This window comes from Gadus chalcogrammus, chromosome 4 (assembly GCF_026213295.1).
Source record: "Gadus chalcogrammus isolate NIFS_2021 chromosome 4, NIFS_Gcha_1.0, whole genome shotgun sequence".
Lineage (NCBI taxonomy): Eukaryota > Metazoa > Chordata > Actinopteri > Gadiformes > Gadidae > Gadus > Gadus chalcogrammus.
Window position 1 is genome coordinate 21149410 of NC_079415.1, and position 27356 is coordinate 21176765.

The following is a 27356-nucleotide window of genomic DNA, read 5'->3' on the forward strand; positions in this document are numbered from 1 at the left end:
AGCAGATTAAAGCCACACTGACTGTTAGACCTAACAGTATACCTAAATTCTGCCCCCCACGTAAGGTGCCCTATGCACTTCGACCTCGAGTTGAAGCCGAGCTGAAGCGCCTAACTGAGCTTGGGGTGATCTCACCATTGGAGAATAGTGAGTGGGCCACACCAGTGGTGCCAGTTATCAAGAAGGATGGCACAGTTAGACTGTGTGGCGATTTCAAGGTAACCCTCAACCAAGCTCTCTGCGTGGATAGATACCCATTACCACGCATTGAAGACATTTTTGCCTCTCTAGCAGGAGGGCAACGCTTCAGTAAGTTAGACTTATCTAATGCCTATCGGCATATGGAGGTAGAAGAGAAGTGTAGGAAGCTGCTAACTATCTCCACACAGAAAGGGCTATTCCGCTTTAATCGCTTTTACCTGGACGACATCCTCATCAGTGGTCCTGATGAACAGACTCACCTCAAAGCGCTGGATTCAGTCCTAGGCAGGCTAGAGGAGTATGGCCTGCATCTCAAACAAGAGAAGTGCCAGTTTTTCCAGGAGTCTGTGGAATACTTGGGCCACATCATTGACGCGGCCGGGCTCCACAAATCACCGGAGAAGGTACGTGCTATTGTGGAAGCATCAGCACCACGTGATGTCAGCCAGCTACGTTCGTTCCTGGGAATGCTGAACTATTATGAACGCTTCATTCCTAATGTATCCACTGTCCTTAAACCATTAAATGAACTGCTAAATAAAGGGAAGCAATGGCAGTGGACAGTAGACTGTGAATCAGCTTTCCAGAAAGCAAAAGCACTCCTAGTATCACAGGAAGTATTAACGCACTACAATCCTGAGCTGCCCCTTCGCCTTGCGTGCGATGCTTCACCATATGGGGTCGGAGCTGTGCTCTCGCACGCTATGCCTGAGAGGAACAACCTATAGCTTATGCTTCACGAACACTCAGTAAGGCAGAACAAAACTATGCCCAGATAGAGAGGGAGGCGCTAGCGATAGTCTTTGGAGTTCGCAAGTTCCATCAGTACCTCTATGGTAACAAGTTTACCCTACTCACTGACCATCGCCCGCTGACCTCCATCCTGAGTCCAGTGAAAAGTACACCATCAATGGCTGCAGCCCGAATGCAGCGCTGGGCACTCCTCCTATCAGCGCATGAGTATACCATCGAATACCGTAAGGGTGCACTACATGCAAATGCAGATGGACTTTCACGCTTACCACTCTCCCACACTCATAAAGAGAAGCTAGGCGCAGTAGAGGTGTTCTACACATCTCAGTTGGACACACTACCAGTCAGTAACACCGAGATCAAACGTGAGACCCTGTCTAACTCCACTTTATCTCGTGTCCAGGAAAATTGTCTCCACTGGTCGTTGTCCAGCTGCAAAGGATGCCGACGAAGAGCTGTCGCCCTATCTGTTGCGCCGGCATGACCTCACCATACAACAGGGATGCCTCATGTGGGGTATGAGAGTGATTGTGCCTCCTAAACTGCGCCCCCGGGTTCTGAAAGAGCTCCACTCAGCACATCCAGGAGTAGTGAGGATGAAGAGCTTGGCACGCAGTTATGTGTGGTGGCCCGGCATCGACTCTCAAATTGAGCTTCACGCCAAATCCTGCCCCCCGTGTCAGAGCATACAAAAAGCACCTGGGTTAGCTCCTCTACACCCTTGGATGTGGCCATCCAGTCCTTGGGAAAGGATACATGTGGACTTTGCGGGTCCATTCGAAGGTCATATGTACCTGATCACTGTGGACGCCCATTCCAAGTGGCCTGAGGTGCATATCATGGACAGCACCACAGCCAGCAAGACCATACACGTGCTCAGGGGACTTTTCAGTTGCCATGGAATTCCGCACATCCTTGTGAGCGACAACGGACCTCAGTTCTGTTCTGAAGAATTCAGTGCCTTCCTGAAGTCCAATGGAGTCAAACACACCCGCTCAGCGCCGTACCATCCTGCTACCAATGGCTTGGCAGAGCGTTTTGTGCGCACATTCAAACAGGCCTTAAAATCATCTAAGGGCACCGGGATGGTGCAACAACGCCTTGATACGTTCCTGCTGGCATACCGCAACATCCCCCACACCACAACAACGGAAACGCCAGCCATGTTGTTCCTTGGACGCAGGCTGCGTTCTCGTCTGGATTTCCTGAAACCCAATATTGCTGGAACAGTGCACAGATCACAGGATGCCCAACAACAACGCCGCCACCAACACTCAAAGGACAGGCAGTTTGATGTTGGGGAGCCAGTCCGTGTGCGGGACTATAGGAAGGGGGAGGAGAAGTGGACACAAGGCATTGTTGTGGAAAAGACAGGTCCAGTGTCGTACAGGATAAATGTGGGAGTACCAGGGGTATGGAAACGCCATGTGGATCAGATGCTGACACGCCCCGATCCAGAGCTGCAGCAGACTGCAGTGAACCTTCCAGTACCAGAGGACTTACCCCCGAGTGATATCTGCACCACACTCCACTCTAATACACCTCACACACAGGAGCCTGACTGTCAAATTTCTCAGCACACACAATCTCCACACCAGTCCACTGACTCACCACAGACTGCGCTAACCGGTACTCCGGTAACAGAGACAATGAGACGCTATCCTGTGAGGATTACTAAACCGCCCGTACGTTACGGTGCGGAGTGACCACATTGTTTATTGTAATATAATGTTCTGAGACATATTGTTTGCAGTATAAGAAGACATCCCCTCATTTTTATTTGATGTAAAAAAAAGAAAGATATAATCTTTTCTGTTGTGTTAAAGTAAATATCCTTTGTGTTGATTGACAACATATCTTAGCGGGGAGGAAATGTTATGTATGAAGCTGAAGGTGCTTCGTTTATGGTGACCACTAGGTGGCACCTCTGACTTGTATAAATTCCCGTGCACAATAAACCAGCCTCGCTGAAGTTGTAGAACAAGATACAATGTTTCTGTGTTGATCTCTGTATGGGCTGTGAAGGATAGTCACGTAAAAGATACAGGGAACATAACAATAATACAATCAAGTTCCTCTTAGCTATTGCACCATGTGGTTTGATTATGTTCATCTCTCCAGCATATGGTGGGAGATGCAGTGACAAGTTCATCACAGCCAACTCAGGGTTTCTGGAGTATCTGCTTCCAGGTGATGAGGTGATGGGTGACCGAGGATTTGTTATCGAAGATCTTCTGTTTGAACGTAAAGTCAAACTCGTCCTGCCGGCTTTCACCAGAAGAGGCCTTCCCTTGTCCGAAGAAGACACCACCTACACGAGGCGCATAGCCAACATCCGAGTGCATGTTGAGAGGGTCATACGCCGCCTGAAGAACTACAGAATAGTCTCTCAAACAGTGCCAATTAACCTTGCTCCGAAATTTTAAAATATTCTGAGAGTCTGCAGGTCGATGTCATCTTCTTGGGGACATTATACGAAGAGGATGAGGAATAAGATGTTCAATCAGTTATAAGTTCAATCAGTTGTAATGGTTACATGGTTAAAATATTGTTTCTATTGTTGTTTATACTGTTCATTTTTACAAATCTATACCAAACTTTAACTGATATCTGTATTTTTATACACAAACATGATGTCTTTGTCAGAGAGGGTGAATAAAATAAACTTGACACATTTGAGGCATTTGCTAAATCCTTTAATGATTGAGTTAATGCTTTGACATAATACTAAAAACGAATTACATTAAAAACAATAGCCAATAATATGTACAAATAGTAGTTAAAATATGCACAAGTTGTTAAGTAGTATAAAGTAATAATTTGCATAACTGCATATACCGCTCACAGAGCAACCGGCGACCATTATACTCGTCTGAAACACAAGGAAACATGTCTCTGAAATAGAATGTTCTTAGTCTTGGTGTGCTGGACTGACTGGGGTTGACTGCAGCTTTCAAAAAGAGATATTCCTACCATTCCACTTTTTAAATATTGATACACCCACCGACAGCACGTAATAATTACAAATATCCCCATATGACACCTGAGGCCACCGCCCTATGTCATCCACCCACTCGGTGGAGTTCAATAACCTCGGGTGGTGAAGTACAATCCCTCCATCCGAACTTTTGACATGGCTTTTTGTCTCTACCCACGTTAGGTTCGCTGCTCGTTTGTGTTTACATGTGCGAAGGAAAAACACAATCTCCTGGCGGAGCTCACAGAAACGGTCTAAAACTTTCCCTTGCTCAGCCATCTCACGTCGTTATGTACGAGCAAGTCACTGTGATCGGCGAACGTGTCCGCAAGCAGCTGACGAAACAGGCGATGTTGTAGGCTGGAGGTTGATTTGGATGAAATTCACAATGCTCATGACGGTGTCCATGGTCTTTTTCAAATCACCACTGAGCTTAGCACACAGCACCGATTGATGAATGATGCAGTGCAAATACTGCATATGTGGGGCTATGGCTGATAGCCGCGCCACCAGCCCCTGCACTCTGCCGATCATAGCCGGAGCCCTATCAGTAACCAACAGGCACACCTTTTGTAAATCCAGTTCATGTTCATTAAAAAATGACACTATCTTTTGAAAAATCACTTCACCTGTGTGTCCCTCCAGCGTAATTAGCCCAAGAAGTTCTTCCCGAAATCTCACTCAATCGAAAAACCTCACGTAAATGCAAAGCTGGGCCATGTCGGTACAATTAGTTGATTCGTCCACAGCGATCAATATATATTCCGCTTTTCGAACGTTTTCAAAAAGCTTCCCCGACACATCTTTTGCCAGTAATTCCACTCTGCGGAGAATTGATACGTCAAAAAGTGGCATGAATTAACGCTTTCTTTTACTTTTTGGTCAATAACCACTTCATCAATGACAGCTAGCATGCAGTCTTTAACGGTGTCCACATCGTTAAAGGGCCTCTTCTGTCTGGTTAGAGTCCAGGCTACACGCAGGGATGCTATCATGGCTCCCTCTTGTTCCGTGCAAAACTGACCAAAAGCCATTTGACTCCGTTCAAACGATGCTTGCAGCCCTTGTAATTTCTTTCTCCGTTCCTCCGAGCCCGCGGGATAACTGGCAGCAAACGAGCCGTGATTTGAGTGGTAGTGCCTCTTCACGTTGTATTCCTTAATCACGGAAATGGCTTCGTTGCACACTAAACACACCGGTTTACTACTTGTGGCGGATGGCAAAGTAAATAAATATTTTTCAGTCCATTTGCTTTTGAATTCACCATCAACCTTCCTTTTTTTTGGCTTGGAAAGAGACATCTTGGAGCTGATGTTAGCCTAGCTAAAGTGAGTTTCTCCGTGGTCCGCAAGCATAAAATGCAATGTGACCTTGACTGAGCCAATGGCAGGTGCAGACAGAGCGGATGTAATCCTGTTGCCGTAGAATTCTTTATAGAATTCTTTCAGAACCATACATTATTTTTATTTTTAGAAAATATATAATTTATACCTTTTAATATATATATATTTTTCATTCATTGTGTCTGTTTTAATAAGTTTGTTCACATAAGTCTTAATACGTATTTATTTGTTTTTCCTTCAGTTGCGTTGCCTCCAGCGCGATAATATATATATTAGAGCCCTTATCCAATCAGATTATTTCCCTGCGCTGTCTCCGGGTAAAATAAATAAATAAAAAAGATTCTCTTCAGAATCCTGAGAGAATACCCTCGCTGTTGACGCTAATAGGGACTATGACCTCATGGTAAAAGTCACGGCCCGCGTGTGTAATACACGGTGTAATATGAATCATATTACACAGGCAAACCTGATTTGCAGACAACAATTTTCCTAAAAAAATAATATATATATATATATATATTCTTTTTTTGTAACTCTTTTTTTAGGTCTGCAGGCAACCTCTTGCGGGCCAGAAAAAAAAGAAGATGGGCCGTATTCGGACCACGGGCCGCTAGTTGAATAGGCCTGGACTAGACCATAGACCAACATCACAAACTCAGACAGTCACAACATGTAAGAAACATATAAATACATGAAACATGTACATAACTACGAGACCATAGACCCACATCACAAACACAGACAGTCACAACATGTAAAAAACATATAAATACATGAAACATTTACATAAATACGAGACCATAAGATATGTTTGGGTTTCTCTTGGTTTATTTTAAAAACAAAATACACATAACATTAAGAAAAGAAGGGAAGAAAATAAAGGTAATAGTCGATAAAGCTAAACTCAGTTAGTGATGGACATACATTTAAATGTACAAAAATTACAGGGGTCATGGATCGGATGTGCTGTTCAAAATGTTTTTTTGATTGATATCCAGACATTTTTTACGGAAACACATTCTGTCATGTGCGGAGGCATTAACCGTGACTACAGTGTAGGATCATTAATATAACTGGTTTATTGACACATGGATATGACGTCACAGGTATGGCACTACGGTGGCCCATACATTCATATATCACTACACATTCCTGTACCCCACTTGTATTGGAGTGAACGGAGATATCTACTTCTGGGTCCCTTGAATCGAGGGACCCACAGCCCGCTTACACAGCTGCAATTCCAGGCTTGGCCGCTGAACACTGGTGGATTGCGGAAGTATGCACTGTTCCTGGCTGGGGGCTTGATAAAAACGGCCAAGCCTGGTATTGCAGCTGTTTAAGCGGACTGTGGACGGCCGGGTCCCTCAAATCATGGGACCCAGAAGTAGATATCTCCGTTCACTCCAATACAAGTGGGGTACAGGAATGTGTCTCCGCAAAAAATGTCTGGATATCAATCAAAGGCTCATAATTACCTTCATGGCATGTCCTAAAAAAAATGTACGTTTTTTCTTTTCAAAACGCCATTTCAAGCGTTTTATTAGCCGTTATCTCTAATTATTTTTTGCTGGAGAAGAGGGGTGTGCAGCTGAAAGGAGTCGTAGTGAAACAAATGGCATCCGAGAGGGCCTAGTTCAGTGCTCCGTTAAGTCCGATTTTTAGACTGGTTCAGCTGCTGCTCAATAACTCTCACGGTCCTCTGCTTGCCTTGGTTGTGAATGGCAGCAGAGAGAGAGGTCATGTTTCCTGAAGCTCCGCTAGGCATTGGAAAAAACTACTTAATTCATCGTTCAGATCTACTTTATCTTATTTTATTTCATGATCATAATACCTAACAGTATATAGTTTGTTTCCGTCGTCCTCCATCGCTCGATTCAACAATACATTTTGGCACTTTTTACTCCCGGATCAGACCGCAGAAAAAGCCTTGGACTTTCCTATCGCCAACATGCCTCTGTACTCGGATATCTCAGGCACGGAGACTGGGAAATGCACAGACTGCACCAAACTGCAACAGACGGTGGCTTTATTTGAAACGAGACTAGCAGCATTAGAAAAATGCAAAGGACTCCTACAGGATACAGTGCCGATGGGTGAGTTTGCTGAGCTCACTCAGATACAGCAAGATGATCAAAGCTACACTGTATCCTTCCCGAAGCTGGACAAGAGAGAGACAGTTCCAGCTGCGTCTCACTGGCACAGAGTCGGCGCTAAGCCAAAACAACATACCAAAGTGAATCAACAAGATCACTCAACGCCAAATGCTAAACTACCCAAAGCTAAAGTTACATGTATCAGCCGGATTAGCCCGTCACTGAAATTAACCCTCCCACTGAAGAACCGGTTCCTGCCACTTCAAGAGTCCACGAACGCGCCTGCCACCCATGCACCCCTGAGCCCCGAGATGCGTCCGGACGGACAGTGCGGACAGAGACGGAACATGAACCAGTTGCCATGGAGGCAAGCTGCGCATGCCTCGGCCACCTGTGCACCCCTGACCCCTGAAATGTGTCCGGACAGACGGTACGGACAGACATGGAACAACCAGTCGCCACGGAGGCGGGCTGCGCATGTGTCTGCCACCGTCCAACAAGGGCCCATCTCAGAGAAAGCAGATGAACCAGACACTCTGATTATAGGAGACTCAACCATGAAGGATATAACCGGTAAGAAGATCAAAACATGCAACTTCCCATATGGAATGGTAAGTGATATCAACCATAAACTAGACGAAATCATATTGGAAAACCCCAAAATCTCATAGATTATTGTGCATGCAGGATTTAATGATATTCAAAGAGAACAGTCAGAACTTCTGAAGAGGGATTACACTGATCTATTGGATACACTGGACAAAATACACATCAAGTCATTCATCAGTGGACCCATACCAGCAGTTGACAGGGGAATAAACAGATTCAGTCGTCTACTTGCACTGAATACATGGCTTTCCAGAGTCTGCAATGAAAGAGGAAGGGGCTTTATTGACAATTTCAACTTATTCTGGGGGCGCAAATATCTTTTCAGAGCAGATGGCCTACACCCAAACAGGTTAGGCTCAAAACTGTTGAGGGACAATCTTCTCTTCTCGCTTTACGCACAGGCCACAATCTTGCCATGGTCTGACGCACAGGCCACAATCAGAGCACAGGTTGAGAAGAAGCGAGACTACAGCCTCCCCCACACATCTACTCTGCCACTATCTGACACACAGATAGCAGACAGCCCACAGACCTTGAAGAGAGACAACAGCCCGCCCGACGCCATCAACACTGTGCCTTCCCCAATCGCTGATGCTGGCTTGACGAGGAACGGCCACCCCCCTCCTCTGCATTACAGACCAAAGACCTTGAAGAGAGACAAAAGCCTGCCCGACACCATGGACACCGTGCCTTCCCCCATCACTGATGCTGGCTTGGCGAGGAACGGCCACCCCCCTCCTCATCTCTCCCACAGCCACAACAACAACTCCAGCTCCACTGTCTCCTCCCTTTGCGATTTTCCAGCTGAATTTAAGAAACTGGAATATGTTGGCATCAAACTTGCATCTGTGTCAATGATAGCATCGCCAGGTCATGCCCACAGGCTGATAACACCATGTTTTTGACTGCCTAGCAATAGGCATATTGCAGATAGTTAACAACTCTCTCCAGTCAGGCAACTTCCCAAAAGCCCTGAAAACTGCAGTTATTAAACCCCTTTTAAAAAAGCGGAGCCTAGATACCTCTATTATTAACAACTACAGACCAATATCAAATCTGCCCTTCATAAGTAAAATCATTGAGAAAGTTGTCCTCCAGCAACTTAATCACTTCCTGGCATCAACTGGTTGTTATGACACCATCCAATCAGGATTTCGACCCCTGCACAGCACTGAGACCGCCCTCATTAAAGTTGTAAACGACATCCGTCTTAACACAGACTCTGGCAAAACCTCAAAACTAATGCTACTAGACCTCAGTGCTGCATTCGACACTGTAGACCATACAATACTTTTGGACAGGTTAGAAAACTGGGTGGGGCTTTCAGGCACAGTCTTAAATTGGTTCAGATCCTACCTACAAAATAGGAACTACTTTGTTTCCATTGGCGACTTTGTATCAGAATCAACCAACGTGATGTGTGGAGTCCCACAAGGTTCGATCTTAGGACCCTCTTTATTCAACATCTACATGCTCCCACTAGGGCAAATCATGCATAATAACAATATTGACCATCATTGCTATGCTGATGACACGCAAATCTATGTATCGCTATCACCAAATGACTATCGGCCCATAGATCTGCTGTGCCAGTGCATTGAGCAAGTGAAAGACTGGATGTGCCGAAATTTCCTTCAGCTAAATGAGGATAAAACAGAGATAATTGTATTTGGTGCTAAAACGGAAAGGCTTAAAGTAACCCAACACCTTTGAACATTTGAACATATTACACCAATTCTTAAATCGTTACATTGGCTTCCTGTAGGTCAGAGAATTGATTTTAAAATCATGTTGCTAACCTATAAATCCCTACATGATTTAGGCCCAAAATATTTAACTGATATGCTTCCACTACATAAGCCTTCTAGAACACTAAGATCTTCTGAGACCAATCTGTTAATTATCCCCAGAGTAAACACGAAACATGGGAAAGCAGGATTTAGTTACTATGCAACAAATAGCTGGAATAAACTCCCTGAGGATTTAAGACTTGCCCCAACTCTGAGCACCTTTAAAACAAGATTGAAGACTTTTATGTTTGCTTTAGCTTTCTGCTAAATCTTAAATACTTTACCTTTATTTTACTAAAATGCCTTTTTAACTTTCCCTTTATTTTCTATTTGTACCAGAAAAATACATGATCTGATACCAGAGAGAAAGGTTGTATAAGGGTTAGAGTCCTGAGTTTGTTTGTATAAGGGTTAGAGTCCTGAGTTTGTATTTGTATAAGGGTTAGAGTCCTGAGTTTGTTTGTATAAGGGTTAGAGTCCTGAGTTTGTTTGTATAAGGGTTAGAGTCCTGAGTTTGTGTATAAGGGTTAGAGTCCTGAGTTTTGTTCAATAAGGCCTTTGGTCTGGGCTAGAGTCCTAGAAGCTGGGTTAGAGTCCTAGAATATTGTCCTTTAGATCGGGTTGTAGTCCAGGCTTGGGTTCCAGAGAGACTGTTGATCTGATCTTAAATACATTGCACTTTCAATTTTACTTACTAAAAAGCCTTTTTAACTTTCAATTTAATTTTCTCTTAAATACATTGCACTTTCTATTTTACTCATTTCTTGCATATGTTTTCTTTTACTTATCTATTATTTTATTTTATTGTATGACAATGTTTATATGTGAAGCACTTTGAGTCTGCCTTGTGTATGAAAAGTGCTATATAAATAAAGTTGCCTTGCCTTGCCTTGCCTTCATCATTTTCACCAACACATTTGCAGAGTTTCAAATCTGGCACTGTTCTAACAGTGTATTTCATTGTTGCCCGGTTTTGAAACCTTGTAAATGGGATTCTGCAAACAGGTGTTCATACATTGAGAAATACGTTTTGAAAGGTTGAATATTTAGTTTTAAAAACTTGTAAAGGTGTACGTTTACGACATTGCAACGTATTTTTTCAGAACTGACTTTTCAGAGATTTGACCACACAGGCGCAAGCTTTGAGTCACGTGAATATTGGCAGTGTTCTGACCCCACTCGTTTTGAAACTCCTGACAGTCTAATCTGAAAAAAAAAAAAACGTTCCTGGGGGCGGGACCATTTAGCTCTAAACCTATTAGTTGCTTTCGGCTGACGTACATTCCAATCACATGTGCCGTTCACCGGGCTGTGCATGATTGACAGTGCTCTGCCGATGACACGAATAACAAGCGACTTTCGCGGTTGATTTTGATTTCCATTTTCTGGAACCATGGCTGGGAGACAGGTGAGTAATTTTATTATATATTGTATGCGTTCTAAATAGTCGCTTTATTTACTATGTAGGCTAGTTATATAATACAGGGAAATGTATCCGTTTAGCCCTTCCGTCCATAGTAAACCGGAGAATTCCGACACGAAAACGATCGCTGAGGTGGATATATGTCAGGCTGACCCATTGTCAGCATAGACATCTTATAGATAGACGGAGCATTGGCTGCTGGGACGCGAGAAATACGGCCGCTGTCACGTTAAAATTGTACCGGGGGCGAAAATTGTACCGGCCTACGTCATCGTTTGTTTACATCCTGACAACCTGCCCGGCAACAGACGACGCGATGCAGAAAACATGTTTCCAAACGACGAAATAACCTAATACAGATAGCGGATCGCTATCTGTATTATGATAGATAGCGATAACACTTGTTTTTACTTTATATTTGTATTGTATTTAATTGTTTAATCGAAACAATAAAAAAAATTGCCCGCGAAACGGGCGATCGCGTCAAATGACAAATGTTTTGCCCGCAAAACGGGCGATCGCGTGAAATGACGTAGGAAGGTTCTTGAAACATAATACAGATAACGGATCTCTAGATAACACTTGTTTTTACTTTATATTTGTGTTGTATTGAATTGTTTAATCGAATTTAGCTAGTAAACTGAGTGTTTTAAGCAGGTTTCATAGTCTAGCTAGCTGGTGTTAATTCAATTACCGCAATTTAATTTAGATAATATATATATATAAATAGATAGATAGAAGATTTTTGTCAATGTTAGTTGTATATCTGAGGCAAATAATTAAATGTTATTCATATGTGGCCTGTGCTTCTTTTCTTTTCATTTTCAACTTTACCTTACTCAAATTAATGGTAAGATTTATATTATCAATGTATTTATCTATTTCTCTAAACAGTAATGGATAAATGTTATGGGGATAACGTGAAAAAAACAAAACAGTTCCTAAATGCCTGCTCACCTATCTACCCATCTATTATCTATATCTATATATCTATTATCTAAATTAAATTGCGGTAATTGAATTAACACCAGCTAGCTAGACTATGAAACCTGCTTAAAACACTCAGTTTTCTAGCTAAATTCGATTCAACAATTCAATACAATACAAATATAAAGTAAAAACAAGTGTTATCTAGCGATCCGTTATCTGTATTATGTTTCAAGAACCTTCCTACGTCATTTAACGCGTCATTTGACGCGATCGCCCGTTTTGCGGGCAAAACATTTGTCATTTGACGCGATTTTTTTTATTGTTTCGATTATCTGTATCTGTATTATGTTATTTCGTCGTTTGGAAACATGTTTTCTGCATCGCGTCGTCTGTTGCTGGGCAGGTTGTCAGGATGTAAACAAACGATGACGTAGGCCGGTACAATTTTCGCCCCCGGTACAATTTTAACGTGACACCGCCATCTTGGAGTGGTCAACCGGGAGCAGCAACAGCAGCAGAAACAGGATGCCGGGCTGTTCAGCGTATTCCTGCTCAAATCGGCGGATAATCCATAATAGGAATCGGGGGATTACTTTTCACAAGCAAGATTTAACATTACCGTACTATTGGTATAATTAGTATTGAATAATAAAACACGCCAAACCATGTGGCCTTTATCATAGCTACACGTATGACAAAAAAACGCATGAAAATCAGTGGTATTCAGTGAGGTATGATTAATTAAATGCGCTGACAGTTCATTGCTCCAGCCAAACGGATTACACTGAGTGGAGCGGATGACCACTCCAAGATGGCGGCCCCGCGTCTCGTCAGCGCCAGTAGGCGGTAGCATTCGATGCTCCGTCTATCATATAAGATGTCTATGATTGTCAGGGTCAGCCTGGTGTGAGAATGGTCCGAGTCGGGGATGGGCATATGTCAGTATCCCCGCAGTGTTATTCATTGCGCGGCCTTCGAGGCTCGCCAAGCTTTCATTTGTGGCTCGCATGGCATTAATAATAGGGTGATTTGACCACGTAGCCAATAGGCCTACAGATAGCCTATTTCATGAAAACACTAAAAACTAGCGGGGCTTCAACATGTAGGCCTAAAGGTACGAACACACCAAACGCGTACCCGCGTAGGATTTACACGCGTAACGCAGCTAAAATGTTGCTTGACCATTTTGTGTAAAAAAAAAAAAATTGTCCTACGTACGCAGCTACGCGCCTGTGGCTGCGCTGGATTTAGGAGTCCGAGGAAGGAAACCCAAACGCCGCCGTGTTTGGGTGCATGATAGAGCTTGGATCGGGTTAGATTAAATAATCTCGGATATAAATAACAATAATCGGGTTAAATAACTTCACATGGTGTGTCTGGTGTGTTTCCAGCATTCGTAGTGTTGATCAGCAGAGAAATAGTCCGCCAAGACGTTGAGGTTGCTTAGCAACCAGAGACTCTGTCCATGCAAGTGAACGGAGCGTTCACTCTTCGTCATAACTATCAAACCAAACATCCTTCACATTCACCGAGCGAACATTATGAAAGTAAAATGCAAATTTCTCGCTAAAAATGTTTCCATAAACGCATTTAATGGCATAACTATGTTACTATTTCCACCCAGAATAAAGAAAGATGTCGGCCGTATGCTTCTGTGCAAGCGTCACTACTCTCTGCCAGTGACGTCGGGTCAAGCTCCACGCTGATTGGCTATCGCGGCTAAGCATCACGCGTATGAGCGTAAAAAGTTGAATTTTTTGAACTCCTCGCGTACGCGCGTATATGTACGCGCGTATATGTACGCGCGTATATGTACGCGCGTATATATACGCAGCTCATACGCCGCTAACGCGGGTACAATTTTGCTTTACCGCATGTAACGCATGTACGCAGCTCATATGCGCGTAAACCAATGGTTCCCTATGGAAGAATTGCCGATTTTATACGCGTCCATACGCGGGGTACGCGTTTGGTGTGTTCGTACCTTAACCCATTTAAACTAGAAGTGTCTGTTCTTATTGTTCTCTCTTACCCAAAACAGTGGCATTACAAGGTGGACAACAGACAATAGATTATACTTTTATTTTTATTTATAATTTAATTAAAATATTTTTTATGCAGGCCTATCCAATATTCATAGGTAAAATGAATATAGAATGCACATCATTTTGAATAAGGTTGACATTTCTGTATTATTCATTATTTTTGACTTTCTATGTAGTATTTGAATATTTTGAGATCCTGGATTTTTTATTCCATGAGGTGTAGTCATCATCTACAAAAGAAATGCCTGACCTACCAAGTTTTTCACTTTTTGTAATGAATATAAAATTGATATTTTCACTTTTTGAATGGACATGAGATTCTAATATTTTTAGATGCACCAGTTTGGATACTTTTCACATTTACAATATCTGTGCTGCATGTGTGAAAGGGTAGAACTCAGTCTTTATTTGTTTTTATGACTTTGAGTACGCATTTCTAATTACTTTACTTTGCTCTTTTATTTCCAGGACGTCCTTCAGGAGGAGTTACTTGCACGGCTACAGTCAAGACTCCAGCAAGCACTTTCCAGGCAGCCTCTTGATTTGGACTTCCTAGAGTTTGTCTGCTGCAACGAATTAGTTTTATTTCAATCTTTTGCTGATCAGATCCACATAGACAATGATATTTTGCAGCAGTTAAACTATTTGTTGGAGCTGGTCCATGCGGCAATTGTGAACAGTCCAACTGAATCACATTTTGACACAGCTGTGGGTTTGAAGGGAAAACCCAGAATGATAATCCAGAAAGATCAGCTGCAACAGAGTATGGGCTGAGCGTGAGAGGATTCTACAGCACCATGACTGACGCAGAGCTCGATAATATGGTCAGAGCTATTAAAACACAGATGCCCAATGCAGGGTACAGGAGTGTAAAGGGACAGCTCATGGCAATGGGTAGCCGTGTTCAATGGGAGAGGATTACAGACTCAATGCATCGTCTCGATGCAGCTGGAATCCTGTCCCGACTTGCAAGGCTTGGCTGCACTGTACGAAGATCATACTCAGTACGAGGTCCCCTTGCATTGGTGCACATTGACACAAACCATAAACTCATCAGGTATGGTTTAGGTTCCGTCTTCATGACTTTTAAGCTAAATTAAATCAGGTTATCTATTTTCCTGGGCGTGATATGAGTCAATATGGATGCGTACTAAACAACAGTAAATAAATTAAGGCATGCATGACAATTAAATGTATAACATTTATTATATTTTAATTGTATTATTTTTATTCATAGGTACAACCTGGTAATATTTGGTGGAGTTGATGGATTTTCCAGAAAGGTAGTACTTCATGCATACATTATCCAATTATTCATTTCAGTTGGTTAAAGCTTCACACGTTTTCCCCCAGAAAAAGTTGTTGCATACTAATTAGGTGGCAATAGTGCTGCAGGATTTGGTTAAATAGTGTCAATATGATGGACAATATTGTGATTTGCTATATAACAAATGGCTTGTATTATGAGTCTACTTGCTTGGTTTTCAAGGAAATTACAGACCAATATGTTTTTTGTATTCTAAAGTGAAAACATAGAATTGTGTGGGGGGAAATTGTTATTGTACCAACATGTAAAATAAAGCTTACTTAGCTTACACTAGCCTACTCCTTTGGAAAATAAATAAAAATGTTTATTCAACTTAAACAAATGCATTCCTCCAAAAACAGTGCAAACGTGCAAAAACAGTAGCAGTGTGGAACTTACCGTTATGTAAACTTGCCTGTGCCTTCCCTTGCACGCATTTATCAGACTGTTCTCTGTGCTGTCTCACCTGTTCATACAGATTGGTCATGTTGCCCGGGACGTAGTGACTAAAACTTTGCAAGTTTTGCTGAGAATACATCCATGGTCATGCTCCTTTCATTGTTGGCTAACATATTTGTCACTCTGTGGTCTGTGCCCTAAAAATAACGTTTTTCTTATGGCACCCTGCAGAACCTGTTAATGCTTATTAACATTACAATTAAGGTTAAGACTGTTGCTATTGTATTAGACCTAAACCTTTGACTGTCTGAGATCAAATTATCCTTAATTATGACTATATAATCTGTTATTCCCCTATTTAACCGTCAAATGTTGTTTTTGATTGTAATTGCTGTGTACATAAGCCTTTTCAGTTATTAATCAATGTTAATTTACACAGGTCCTGTACTTGGATGCAGCAACCAACAACCGTGCCAATACAGCATTCTCCTTTTTCCTTGAGGCCACTCGCTTACATGGTGTTCCATCAAGGTAATTATTTTTTATAAATAATAAATGTCATCTGTCTTATTCATTTTTTGTTTTGAAAGTTTTCCTTACTGCTGTATCCCTAATATCCAGAAAATGTATTTGAGAAAAATCGTAATGCCCATTCAATTCACATTACTTCTGAATCACTGCTATGTGTTACTGCTGCAGAAGTTCACGGTTCTTTATATTTTTCCTATGTTACAGGGTTCGTGGAGATCAAGGCGTTGAAAATGTGGACATTGCCCATTTCATGTTCGAGAGACGTGGAACCGGTCGAGCTAGCTTTATCTCGGGAAAGAGTGTACACAATCAAAGGTCATGTGATATACTTCGGAAGAAAATTGTTTTATAGCTTTAGCGTTTATCATAATTTGATCTGTGTGTGTGTGCGTGTGTGTGTGTGTATATAATTTCATCTACCCTTTCCGGTAAGACAAAAAAAAACATTTTGAGCCCTGGTCAGTGCAGACAGCTGTAAGAGAAAAGAATGAAAGTGTTTCTTTTGCACGGCACAGCCCCAATTCCACTATAAATAGGCTACATTTAATCTTGATGAGTAACGGTTGATGGCTGCTTAATGAGTGTTGTTTAATTGACATTTCTATATGATATGCTATGGTACAGCCCTGATTAAACAAATCAGCTTTGTTGTTTTGCCAATGCCCAGGCCTGATAGACATCTGTACTTTTACAGGATTGAATGGATGTGGCGAGATGTGTGGATGGCTGTGACTTGCATCTTTTATGATGTGCTTCACACGCTCGAGGAAGATGGTGTTTTGGACATAGCAAACATAATGCACCTTTTCTGCGTGCATTATGTCTTCCTGCCTCGCCTTCGATCAGCACTACAGGTCTTTGTAGCTGGCTGGAATCACCATCCCCTCAGAACGGAGAGAAAACACACCCCAGAGCAGCTGTGGCAGATGGGACACCTCAACACTCCACAGGACAGTGAAGATCTTGAGGTAGCCTCATTGCTGTGCTAAAGTGTTTTGTATTCTGTACTTGAGGGCTAGCATAAGGCAAGCATACTTCTATAATTCCTGAAATATTATTGGGGGTCCAAGCGTAACGTGACATGTTTCACTAAAATGTCATCATATTTAGGACCTGCAAAATCGAGAACTGGACAGGGAGGGTTCCCTGATGACCCCAGAGGCCACTGTCGGAGGAGTTCAGGTCCCGGAATTTCAACCGCCTCTGCCTGCTGAAGATCTGGCAGTACTTCAGTCGGCAATCAACCCTTTAATTGATTCAGATTCAAATGGTTATGACCTTTATATACAGGTGTTAGAATTTGTTAAACACACGCTTCAACACCCCATTGATTAGGTAGTTCTGGGTCCAATTAACACAGAGAACTCAAGCCTGCATCACACCAGGTCGTTTTTTTTGTTGCTATTATTTACAGATATAAGTGGGAGGTGATCTCCATTGTGCAATTACTTGCTGGAATTCGTCAACTTTTTCAAACAGAACAGCAGGGATTCTTGTATTGTCGAATAAAATGCTGAACTCAAAAAGACCACTGCAATGCTTTTTATTTTTACAGCATATTGAAACGCAAGAAAAGATCCAAAACACTAATTGGCTATTCACAATGAACAATGTGGATTCAAAGCAAAACAATCTGAAATAGTTAAGTTTAAAGAAATTAGCTTCAGATCGGCAGTCATAGTCTCTCGCAAAGTAAAAAAATACGCTCTTCCACATAAAATGAACTTAGTTGGCAAGAATTCAAATAGTAAACATGCTGCAAGTTTAGGCACAGCATCATTCATACCACACAATACTCTGCATGCTAACAGAGAGAACCACTACATAACAAAAAATCTGAAAGCTTATTTAGAATAAAATTCACATTTCCATACAACAAACACAGGCGCTGCCGTCTGTACACAAAGCAAATAGGCCTCCAACTCGACTGTTCCAACCTAGCTCTTGAAGAGCTTTGCAATTCTAACATGAAGATGTATTAGCAGGCACGTGCACAGATAGACCCCAAGTGGTGCTCAAGCACCAGCCCTTGTGCCCTGGTTGATAAAAAGTGCCCTTTTTTTTCTTGAGCCCAATTTTTTTTTTTCCAGGAGCTGGAGAAAACTGTAGTCTCCCTTCTACAGAAGAATGGTCTGGAGGTGAAAAATATGTATGGCCAGGGCTATGATGGAGCAGCCAACATGAGTGGCATGTACAATGGCCTTCAAGCCAGAATACGCACACTGAATGAGAAGGCCCTCTATGTGCACTGCAAAGCACACTGCCTGAACTTGGTCCTGGTGGAAGCCTCAAAGTCAAACAAGCACTTTGTGACCTTCTTCAACCTGGTTGAGAAGCTGTATGCCTTTTGCAGTGGCTCCTCAAAGCGCCATGCTGCTTTAGTCAGATTGCAGCAGTCCCTGCATCCAAAGGGACGTATTGTGGAGCTCAAGAGGCTTTCAGATACCCGTTGGGCTTGCCGGGAACAAGCACTGAAGGCCCTTCAGAAAAATCTGGAGGCTATTATGATGCTCCTCAATGAGATCTGTGAAAGAATTCCACCTGACCTGGCCCTAGGGGATGCAAAAATGTACAGTAATGCGATTAACTTTGCATTCATCCTCTGCATGGAAATCACCACCCCAGCATTTGAAGTCACTGCTCTTGCATCAAACGCTCTGCAAGAAGAAGGACTGGACCACTCCACAGCCTACAAGCTAATTGATGGTGTTATTCACACAATACAAGCATTGAGGTCTGAGGAGAAGTTTGCCGAGATATTTCAAGGTGCGTCAGAGAAGGCAGAGGCTCTCAACATTCCTTTACCTACCGTTGTGCCTGGCCAGGAGAGGAAACGGAAAGTGCCAGTGCGTTTCAACCAAAGCACAACTGCATCACAAGTGAGTGATGAGATTGACTCTTTGGAGTCATACTACAGGAAGAATGTGTACTACACATTTATTGATACCTTGACTGCAGAGCTCAACAGGAGATTCCATAGGAGCATCACTGGAAGTCCAACTGGCTCAATCATACGCTCCTTCCACTCTCTAACAGTGTGTGCCAACTGGACAAGCACCACAAACCCAGAGGCAGAGGAAGCTGTCCATGTTCTTTGTGACTTATATGAGGAAAATGAGGACCAGCTGAAGACAGAGGTAAAGGTGTTCCACTCCAGCTTTCCCTCGAAGAACCTGCAAGAAATCCTTGCCATTGTGGAGGAGAACTCTGGCCAGCTCATCTTTCCAACATTTGTGAAGATGGTAAGGATCTATGCAACACTGCCAGTGACAACAGCTTCAGTGGAAAGATCCTTTTCAAAACTGAAGATTATAAAGAACAGGCTCAGGAGTCTCTGTGGGGAAGAAAGACTCTCTGACCTTCTCCTGCTTGCCATTGAGCAAGACATTGAAATAAATCACAGTGAAGTGATACAAATCTTCCAAGACATGGCACCAAGGAGGATGCTCCTGTGAAGATCCTTTTATTTATCCAGAGCAGAGTTTTGATAAGTTTTAAGTTAGAATATTGTTTGATTATTTAACATACTATTTGCTTATACGATATGGCCTTGTTTTGTCTGTTTATGCCTGTTATCCATTTATTTATTCAATTTGATCATTTGATCTAGTTTGTTAACACAAATAAATATATAAGTTGAAAACCTCCTTCTGTGTTTTTTTTATTTATTATTATTATTTTTAATTTCATAAATAATTTTGGCGATGGGTGCCCTTTTTATTTTTTTGAGCACCTGCCCCCCAAAATGTCTGTGCACGTGCCTGAACCTCATCAATCCAATAACAGTGTAAAGATGCTCGAACTCATCATCATTTAACAAGAACATTCTGCAAGGACCAGCAGCATTATACAAGTCCAAATCCCGTATCCCACGTCCCGATGGATGCCTCAAGAGCTTCTTTGAAATCGTCATAAGTTGAGAGGTGGCCAGGGATGCGGAGGCACAAGTAACAGGTGGAGGATTTGGGGAACTGCCCACGCACAACCTCCACTTTCAGCATCCCAGATAACACTTCCCACCCAGTTCAAAACCGGAGTAGGTTTAAGCGAGACACTGCTGGAGCTACAAAAAAATAGTTTTAATTAGTATAAATAATTAAGGAACAAAGACAGGAACATATATTTTTACTGCTGTGAAATGGTAGGTCATACAAACAAAATTGTAGCCTTAAGCTGTGGGCTATTCTAAAAATACTGTCATCATTCTTTGACGTCTTCATAATGAGAGGTATATGGGAATGGCATACCAGTTTCAATGAACTGCTGAAGGAACATCCCAACCTTGGCTCTTGTCTGAAGAGGATAGTCCTCGTCTTCTTCATCGACTGACTCAGTCGGCCAGATGATGTAATCAATCATGACCTAGTTGTCACAACTTGTTAGTTAGATACTTCCTCCAAATCTTTATTATCTGCTGAGTACGTCTGTGCACACTTTTTTTTGTATATTAATGTACATTGGCAATAAAGGATAATCTGATTTAATCAGAACAGTAAATCTCAGGAATAAGAAAGCAATATACAGTAACATAAATCAGTTCAATAAAAAAATGTTTTTGATAGAGTAGTTCCACATAGGAGTATAGCAACTCATATTCTCCATGGAGAGTACCGGTATATACGTAGATAGAGTACCCATTGTAAACTTAACCTTTATTGATTTGTACCTGCATCAGTTAAAAATTCAAATTTCTGGCATTCTTATCACTAGTTCTACAATATGTGTAATTTGTGCTTGTGATTTGAAAGTATATGCTGCTTAGTTTACATTTTATTTTGTACTCCTATGGAGGAAGCCATTTGTGTGCAGCATTTGAGTCAAAGACAAGTTTCCCCATGGGGACAGTAAAGTATATTGTTTGGTATTGTACCTGGGGGCTGCAGATCACTTCTTTCCCAGATGGGAAGACAGCTTCAGCCACATCTTTTCTTTCTGATAATATCGGCCACACTTCAGTTTCTTTAAGACCCTTTCTCATTTGTTTTATCTGAGAAGAAGTTCTTCCCAGAATCTGCAACAATCGTAAACACACATACACACAAAAAACATACATTTCACATGACATAACAGTAACTGAGAATGTGAAGAAAAGTCAATAATGTGGGTTGTAGCTAATGTGGCATGTTGTTGGGCTTCTGAGCTCCTTTGAAACCATTAGTCGAATGTAATTAAAACAGATGTCAGGAATCATATAATGGCCTGTGTTTGTTCTGTAATTTGGGTCTCAAAAATATTCCTTTAATTCCCCACCACTGACAAGAACTCACTTTCGCCTCTGGAAATGTGTCCTTGTATCCACAAGGAAATACAGGGTGAGAGCATGACTTAAATTAGTGTTGGATTATCTTCTCTATTGTGGATGGCAAATACCAAGGACCATGCCCAATCAGTGGTTTTAGAATGCTGTCCTGGGCTCCTGTCTGTTCCCAAAGTTACAATTCACGGACTGCAGTGCCTTTTCAAAATAAATACATGCAATCAGCACCAATACGCTCAGTGGGAACCTAAGGCTTACGTCACCCTTTCAATGGGGGTACCTAGACGTCCCAAAAAGTTTGAGCTAGACACAGCAGTCCATTGATTGGTGCACTGAATATTTGCACAAAGGTAAGATATGAATTGAATGAAATGTAACTTTTTTCTCTGTGATAATTTTTTTATCAAAATATTTAGCATATTTATCCTTTTTTTAAATAAATTCATATAAAAAGACAGATTCAGAAACAGCCAAGTATTGAGTTACTGTATGTTAAATTGTATCAATTTCAACAAAGTCTTCCATTACCGCATGCTGCAAAAGCTGCTGATGAAGATATCTTCTGTTCTTATCAGTCAGTCGTGGCAGCTCCCACATGTCTGTCAGGCTATTGACATCAGCCTTCTGGTCCTCAGATAGCTCATTAATGCCTTCCAGCTGTAGTGGAGAAAAAAGTCCTCCACATCAGTCCTTCATTTTACCGCACACGCATACCAAAAAAAGCTACAGAAACAGACATTACCAAGTGGATAGTGTTCCTCTGATCAAGATCAGGGCAATCCTCCAGGACCAATGTTGCTGTCTCCAATTGCCCCCCTAGGAGCATATGGACTACAGCAGGACTGATGCCTGCCAAACCTGGGCCACCGTGAATGAAGGAATGCCCCACCATTCTGCCTGCCATCATAAATAGGTCAGAGTCCAATAGTGGCTGTGATGCGCAGGGGATGAGGTGATCCTTTTGCCCCTCAAAGAGCATTGTCACATCAGCATTACCTGCATGATAAAGATTAAATAATAGTTAGCATAAGAGTATTTTTACCAGAGAGCTTTTATGAAACTAAACTATTGAAGCTTATTAAGTATCACATATTTTGAACAGACAGTCACACTGCTGCATACCGTGGACTGATAGATTGACATAGATAGAATGTTATATTTGAATGCAAAACTTAACTAAAACATACCAAAATGTATTCTGAATCCGGACCGTAAAGCGTTCATGGCAAAGCTGAGGAAATAGCGACTTACGCCATCACCTATAAAACCCAAGAATAATTGTTAAAACACAAAAATTATATGGCTGATTTTCTGTCTAGTATGTGGAAACAGTCGCAATCTATGGGGAAAGTAATTTTAAAGGTTTCCCCTTCAGCAATTGGCCTACATCTTTTAAGGTTGAGACTTGAGTGATAAAACTTAAATATGAAAACTAAGACATGTCGTTGATGCAAAGCACCCATCTTTTAACTTGCACCTCAAGCAGGCACCTAGTCTGTAAATCCAGACCAACATCTAGAACAATGTAGGGTCTGGCCACGAGCACTAGACCTTCCCAACTCAAGTCGTGGCACCTACGCATTAATTTCAATATATATTAAAAAGTATTGCTAAATCAAGGTTACATTGAAATTATATTCAACACATTTCTTGTGGAAGCAGTAACCCTTATTCATTCATTCATGGATGTAATGGAAATGGCAAATGTGGTTGCAAAGTTCTTTACAAATTCAACCTTGTATATAATATTTATGAATAAATATTGTGACCTTCGAGCACACAGTGAAGTGGAGCAGCCCATTTTGTTCTCTTGATCTTGTAGAAAGCGAGAACTGCCTTTTCTCTGTCTCCAACATCTGATGCTAGGTCCATTGAGAAGCGAATAGGTGTCTCCAGCTCTTGCTCTCTCAACAAACATCTTCGAAACAGTGTTGCTGCACGTTCAGCATTGAGTGTTTCCTTCCATTCTATGAAAAACACAATACAATAACGTAAAAAAGATAAGTCAAAAACATTTCAGAGTGATATTAAAAATGTAAAGTTAAAATAAGGGAATTATTTTTAATTCAACAGTAAAAACATTTCGTTTTTTAAGCAGTCAGTGCTATTTTATGGATTTCCAAACTATCAGATTTGGTATTCAGCCTTAAGGGACTGACATACACGTGTATACAATATTAACGAGATGAGAAACATGGCCACCATTGACCAATACGTCCTTACAATGGCACGCTAAGCTGCTACATTCACATAACTGTTCGAAGAAGTGGCTTCGCTGAATTATTTTGAGCCAGGCCGACAGGGGGTGCTGCAAATGCCCTGCTAGGCGGGCAACATTCAAAAGTTTGACCTTGAATTTTATAGTTTTTCTATATCATTGGGTTTGTGGGTTATGTCTTGCACCTGGTTCGTCAGGATTGACTGTAACAGTGGAAGTGGTGCTTTGTGGCACTGTATGCCTTAGGGCTGTCAAAATTGCTCAAAAATGACATTCGAATGTTCGTTTGGAAAAAAATCACGAATTCGAACTATTCGAATATCTGGTTGCCTATTTTACGCAGTTGCCGTCAATATGTCAATAATGCGACAAAACCATGGTTCAAATTAGTGGGATATATATATATCCTATATATAGGGCGGCGGCTTCCTGCTGGGCATTTCCTTACTTTAAAACGAGGGACATCGCGAACAGACGGAGGCTCATTCACAAAGCAGTTAGGCGCTTGTACCGCGGGAGTGTTTTTTCACATTCGAATATTAAGAGGGACATCGCGAACAGACAGAGGCTCACTCACAAAGCAGATAGGCGCTTGTGTAACCGAGCGTTGGCACTTAGATATTTATATGACAAGAATGACACAAGCGTGGAAGGGAAAATAGTCTCGTTTACTTAGTACCTATCAGAAGTCACCCAGTCACAGCGTGAGAGCTGGAATACCTATATCCAAGTACGGAAACCCCGAGGGGATAAAATACATTCGCTCTTCACAATACTAGTCTGTTACACTTGTACCGCGGGAGTGTTTTTTCACATTCGAATATTATGAGGGACATCGCGAACAGATAGAGGCTCATTCACAAAGCAGATAGAGGCGCTTGTACCGCGGGAGTGTTTTTTCACATTCGAATATTAATTTTCACGTTCGAATTCGCGTTTTTGGATACATTTCGAACGAATATTCGAACTTCGAATATTCGTTGACAGCCCTAGTATGCCTGGACCCTTGTTGCCAGAGATTATTTGTCCCAGAAGTCCCTTCGCCAGCAACATCATCATGAATCCGACTGCTGTTTGCTGAAATTCTAAACAATTAAACAAACCATGAGACTATCAGCTGTACCATAATTACAACTGTAAAAAACATTGAATTAATGAAATATAAGACTTTAATTTATTTAGTACCCATCTCCACAAAAGCTTGCATGGAATTGTATGTCCTCTTTGGGAAAGTTTTGTCCACATATTGGACATATTTCCTGAGTGAAAAGAGAAATGTACAGGTTTTGAAGATATATACCTTATTTATTAAAATTAAATGTTATTTTAAAGTAAATATTAACATTGTAATTACATCTCGGAAGACATTGGAAAGAGACAAGTTTTTAAAAGTTTGTTTATAAAAGTTGATGAATTGAGAGTGAAAAACTCAACTGTAGTATTGTCCTGGACCTCTTCAATACTGCTCATTTCTGGCTCATCACTGTTCTGTGAATTCCGAAATAAAAATAAATTTAAGTAGGAAGTACTCTGACGATGATTAAAGGTGGAGTCAGTGATTCTGGTGAATGCTTGTTGTCAAAATCAGTGAATTTCTCCTCACGATCGGCTACCTGTACGAAAACAAAGCCTAGACTTTGTACACCGGTATGTATGGGAACAAAGGGGCGACCGTAGCAGTACCAAGGCTGTTTTAAAACACATTTTTGAGGGATGCAAAATATAAATGATCTATATCAGCAAAATCGCCTAAGATATCGAGATACTATTTTTTACAAATTCATGCATCCCAAATGTCAGTAACATGACATTGGTCTTCTCCATATTTGGGCAAAGATTCAGCACAATCTGACCACCACTGACTTACAGTAAAACATCTAAGATTTAAAAGTTAATGAATAAATTAAATGTTTCAGGGGTACACTTCATTTGCCACCTGGCAGTGTGCACAATGAAGTTTGTGCAGCGTTTTGTGAAATTATTTCCAGACAGACATACAAAGAGCCTCTTCTAGATATCAAAAAGGCAACATCTCTCTTTCCATATAATATGCTAATTTTTGACACAAAATGGTCAAGCAACATTTTACGCGCGTATCTCACGTAAAAAGTACGCGAGATACGCGTCTGGTGTGGCCGCACCTTTAGGCATATACTACTGAACAATATAAACAAATGATATAAAACAAAATCCCAGCCTCTTTCATTTTCAAATAGTATGTAAATATTCTGAATGAATAACAATTGAAAAGATATGAGTGTCCTGTCATGTGTAGGCCTATAAGCTATACACACACACACGACCTTACATATATATATTTATATATTATTATTATTATATTAGGCCTATATATTATATATTATATAAATATATATATAAGTTAAGAGTAACTTAAGCTACAGTTGTAACTTGTGCGTCTTCTCCATATTGTCCGCCCTCGTACTGCTGCGAGTGCGAAATGCATCCTGGGATTTATAGCGGGAGCAAGCACACACGAGCCACCTCCGATGCATGCTCGGTGAAACGGCGATATCGAGCACGCATCCAGAACACTTCCGGGTTTTACGACAGTACTCGCTTGATGCGTGCTTCGAATTGGAACAGTGCTCGGGCAACGACTGATGACGTTTCACGAGTCCACGAGCACACGAGCACGCACAAGTACGCGAATTGAGAAACGGCCAGAGTCTGGACCTAATCAATTGACAAACTAGGGCTGTCACTTTTTCCAAAAATGAAATTCGAACGAATTTCGAATGTCCATAATTAATTCGAATACATTCGAATACATTCGACCCCCGCCCCCGCCCATAGAACTATTAAAAAAAAAAAAAAAAAGAAACACGACAACGACTGTTGTCGTGTTTCTTTTTATTTCTTGTGGAAATCACGTATACCTACTGAATTCATAACAGCACAGGATAAAAACACATCTTTGATAACACATTTGTAAACACAACAAGAGGAAGCTCCGACACACAAGTGCGGCTGTCTTTTACGCATTAACAATAACTGCTCGGAGCGCGATATGCGGAGCGCATGTCGTCCATGGCACACACAGCCTATATAAACGAACAATCTGTGAGGCCGACCTCCAACACGGCATGCTGCTCTTTTTATTCCTTACGGAAAGAAAATTACATGTAGTCTCGCAGCTCTCCGTTACCGCTGCAGCTGCTTCTGTCACCCGTGCTGTATAAGTCCCCAAACAGGCTGCCCATCACGCCCAGCGCAGCAGCGGACTTTTCTCCCTGTCGTGTGCGATCAGTGTAGGTCTCCGTTTCAATGAGCTCGTGTGAGAGGCTTTCAGTCACGAGATGTTTCTGTGCAGGGGAAAGGTGGACTAACCGGGAGAAGCGGGGATCCAGGAGGGCCGCTTTATTGAGGAAAAGCCACTCGCCGCTCTCTTCTTTATAGCGCATTTTTACAGTTCGAATGGAGAATTACACTTCGAATTCGAACTTTTCACCCCACCTTC

The 27356-nt window shown here is 41.7% G+C and overlaps 2 protein-coding genes and 1 long non-coding RNA gene across 4 annotated transcripts; 2 read left to right on the forward strand and 1 right to left on the reverse strand.

Moving 5' to 3' along the window:
- Positions 1-427: 427 nt before the first annotated feature.
- On the forward strand, positions 428-3030 carry LOC130381213 (uncharacterized protein K02A2.6-like). Its single transcript, XM_056588689.1, has 2 exons — positions 428-605; positions 1358-3030. The coding sequence occupies exons 1-2, from the start codon at positions 502-504 to the stop codon at positions 2658-2660; spliced, it is 1407 nt and encodes a 468-aa protein (XP_056444664.1). The 5' UTR covers positions 428-501; the 3' UTR covers positions 2661-3030.
- An 11902-nt stretch (positions 3031-14932) lies between these two features.
- Positions 14933-18812, forward strand: LOC130381217 (uncharacterized). 2 transcript variants are annotated; one of them, XM_056588694.1, is made up of 6 exons: positions 14933-15224; positions 15405-15450; positions 16312-16403; positions 16608-16718; positions 17098-17371; positions 17514-18812. In XM_056588694.1, the coding sequence occupies exons 1-6, from the start codon at positions 14965-14967 to the stop codon at positions 17736-17738; spliced, it is 1008 nt and encodes a 335-aa protein (XP_056444669.1). In that variant the 5' UTR covers positions 14933-14964; the 3' UTR covers positions 17739-18812. The 2 variants fall into 2 exon arrangements, with proteins under 2 accessions (XP_056444669.1, XP_056444670.1); XM_056588695.1 differs by having other exon boundaries at positions 14933-15171.
- Positions 18813-21509: 2697 nt separating this feature from the next.
- On the reverse strand, positions 21510-23300 carry LOC130381225 (uncharacterized). Its single transcript, XR_008895352.1, has 3 exons — positions 22848-23300; positions 22403-22656; positions 21510-22317 (listed from the first exon to the last, which is right to left on the reverse strand). It is a non-coding gene; the product is annotated as an uncharacterized LOC130381225 (long non-coding RNA).
- Between the last annotated feature and the right edge of the window lie 4056 nt (positions 23301-27356).

What these genes read in the sequence shown, in the direction of transcription:
- LOC130381213 (XM_056588689.1), top strand. Translation starts at nt 502, where the DNA reads ATGGCCTGCATCTCAAACAAGAGAAGTGCCAGTTTTTCCAGGAGTCTG. An exon ending in TCCACAAATCACCGGAGAAG is followed by an intron (nt 606 to 1,357) that starts GTACGTGCTATT and finishes TCTCGTGTCCAG; the next exon opens with GAAAATTGTCTCCACTGGTC.
- LOC130381217 (XM_056588694.1), top strand. Translation starts at nt 14,965, where the DNA reads ATGACTGACGCAGAGCTCGATAATATGGTCAGAGCTATTAAAACACAG. An exon ending in ACAAACCATAAACTCATCAG is followed by an intron (nt 15,225 to 15,404) that starts GTATGGTTTAGG and finishes TTTTATTCATAG; the next exon opens with GTACAACCTGGTAATATTTG. An exon ending in AGGACAGTGAAGATCTTGAG is followed by an intron (nt 17,372 to 17,513) that starts GTAGCCTCATTG and finishes CATCATATTTAG; the next exon opens with GACCTGCAAAATCGAGAACT.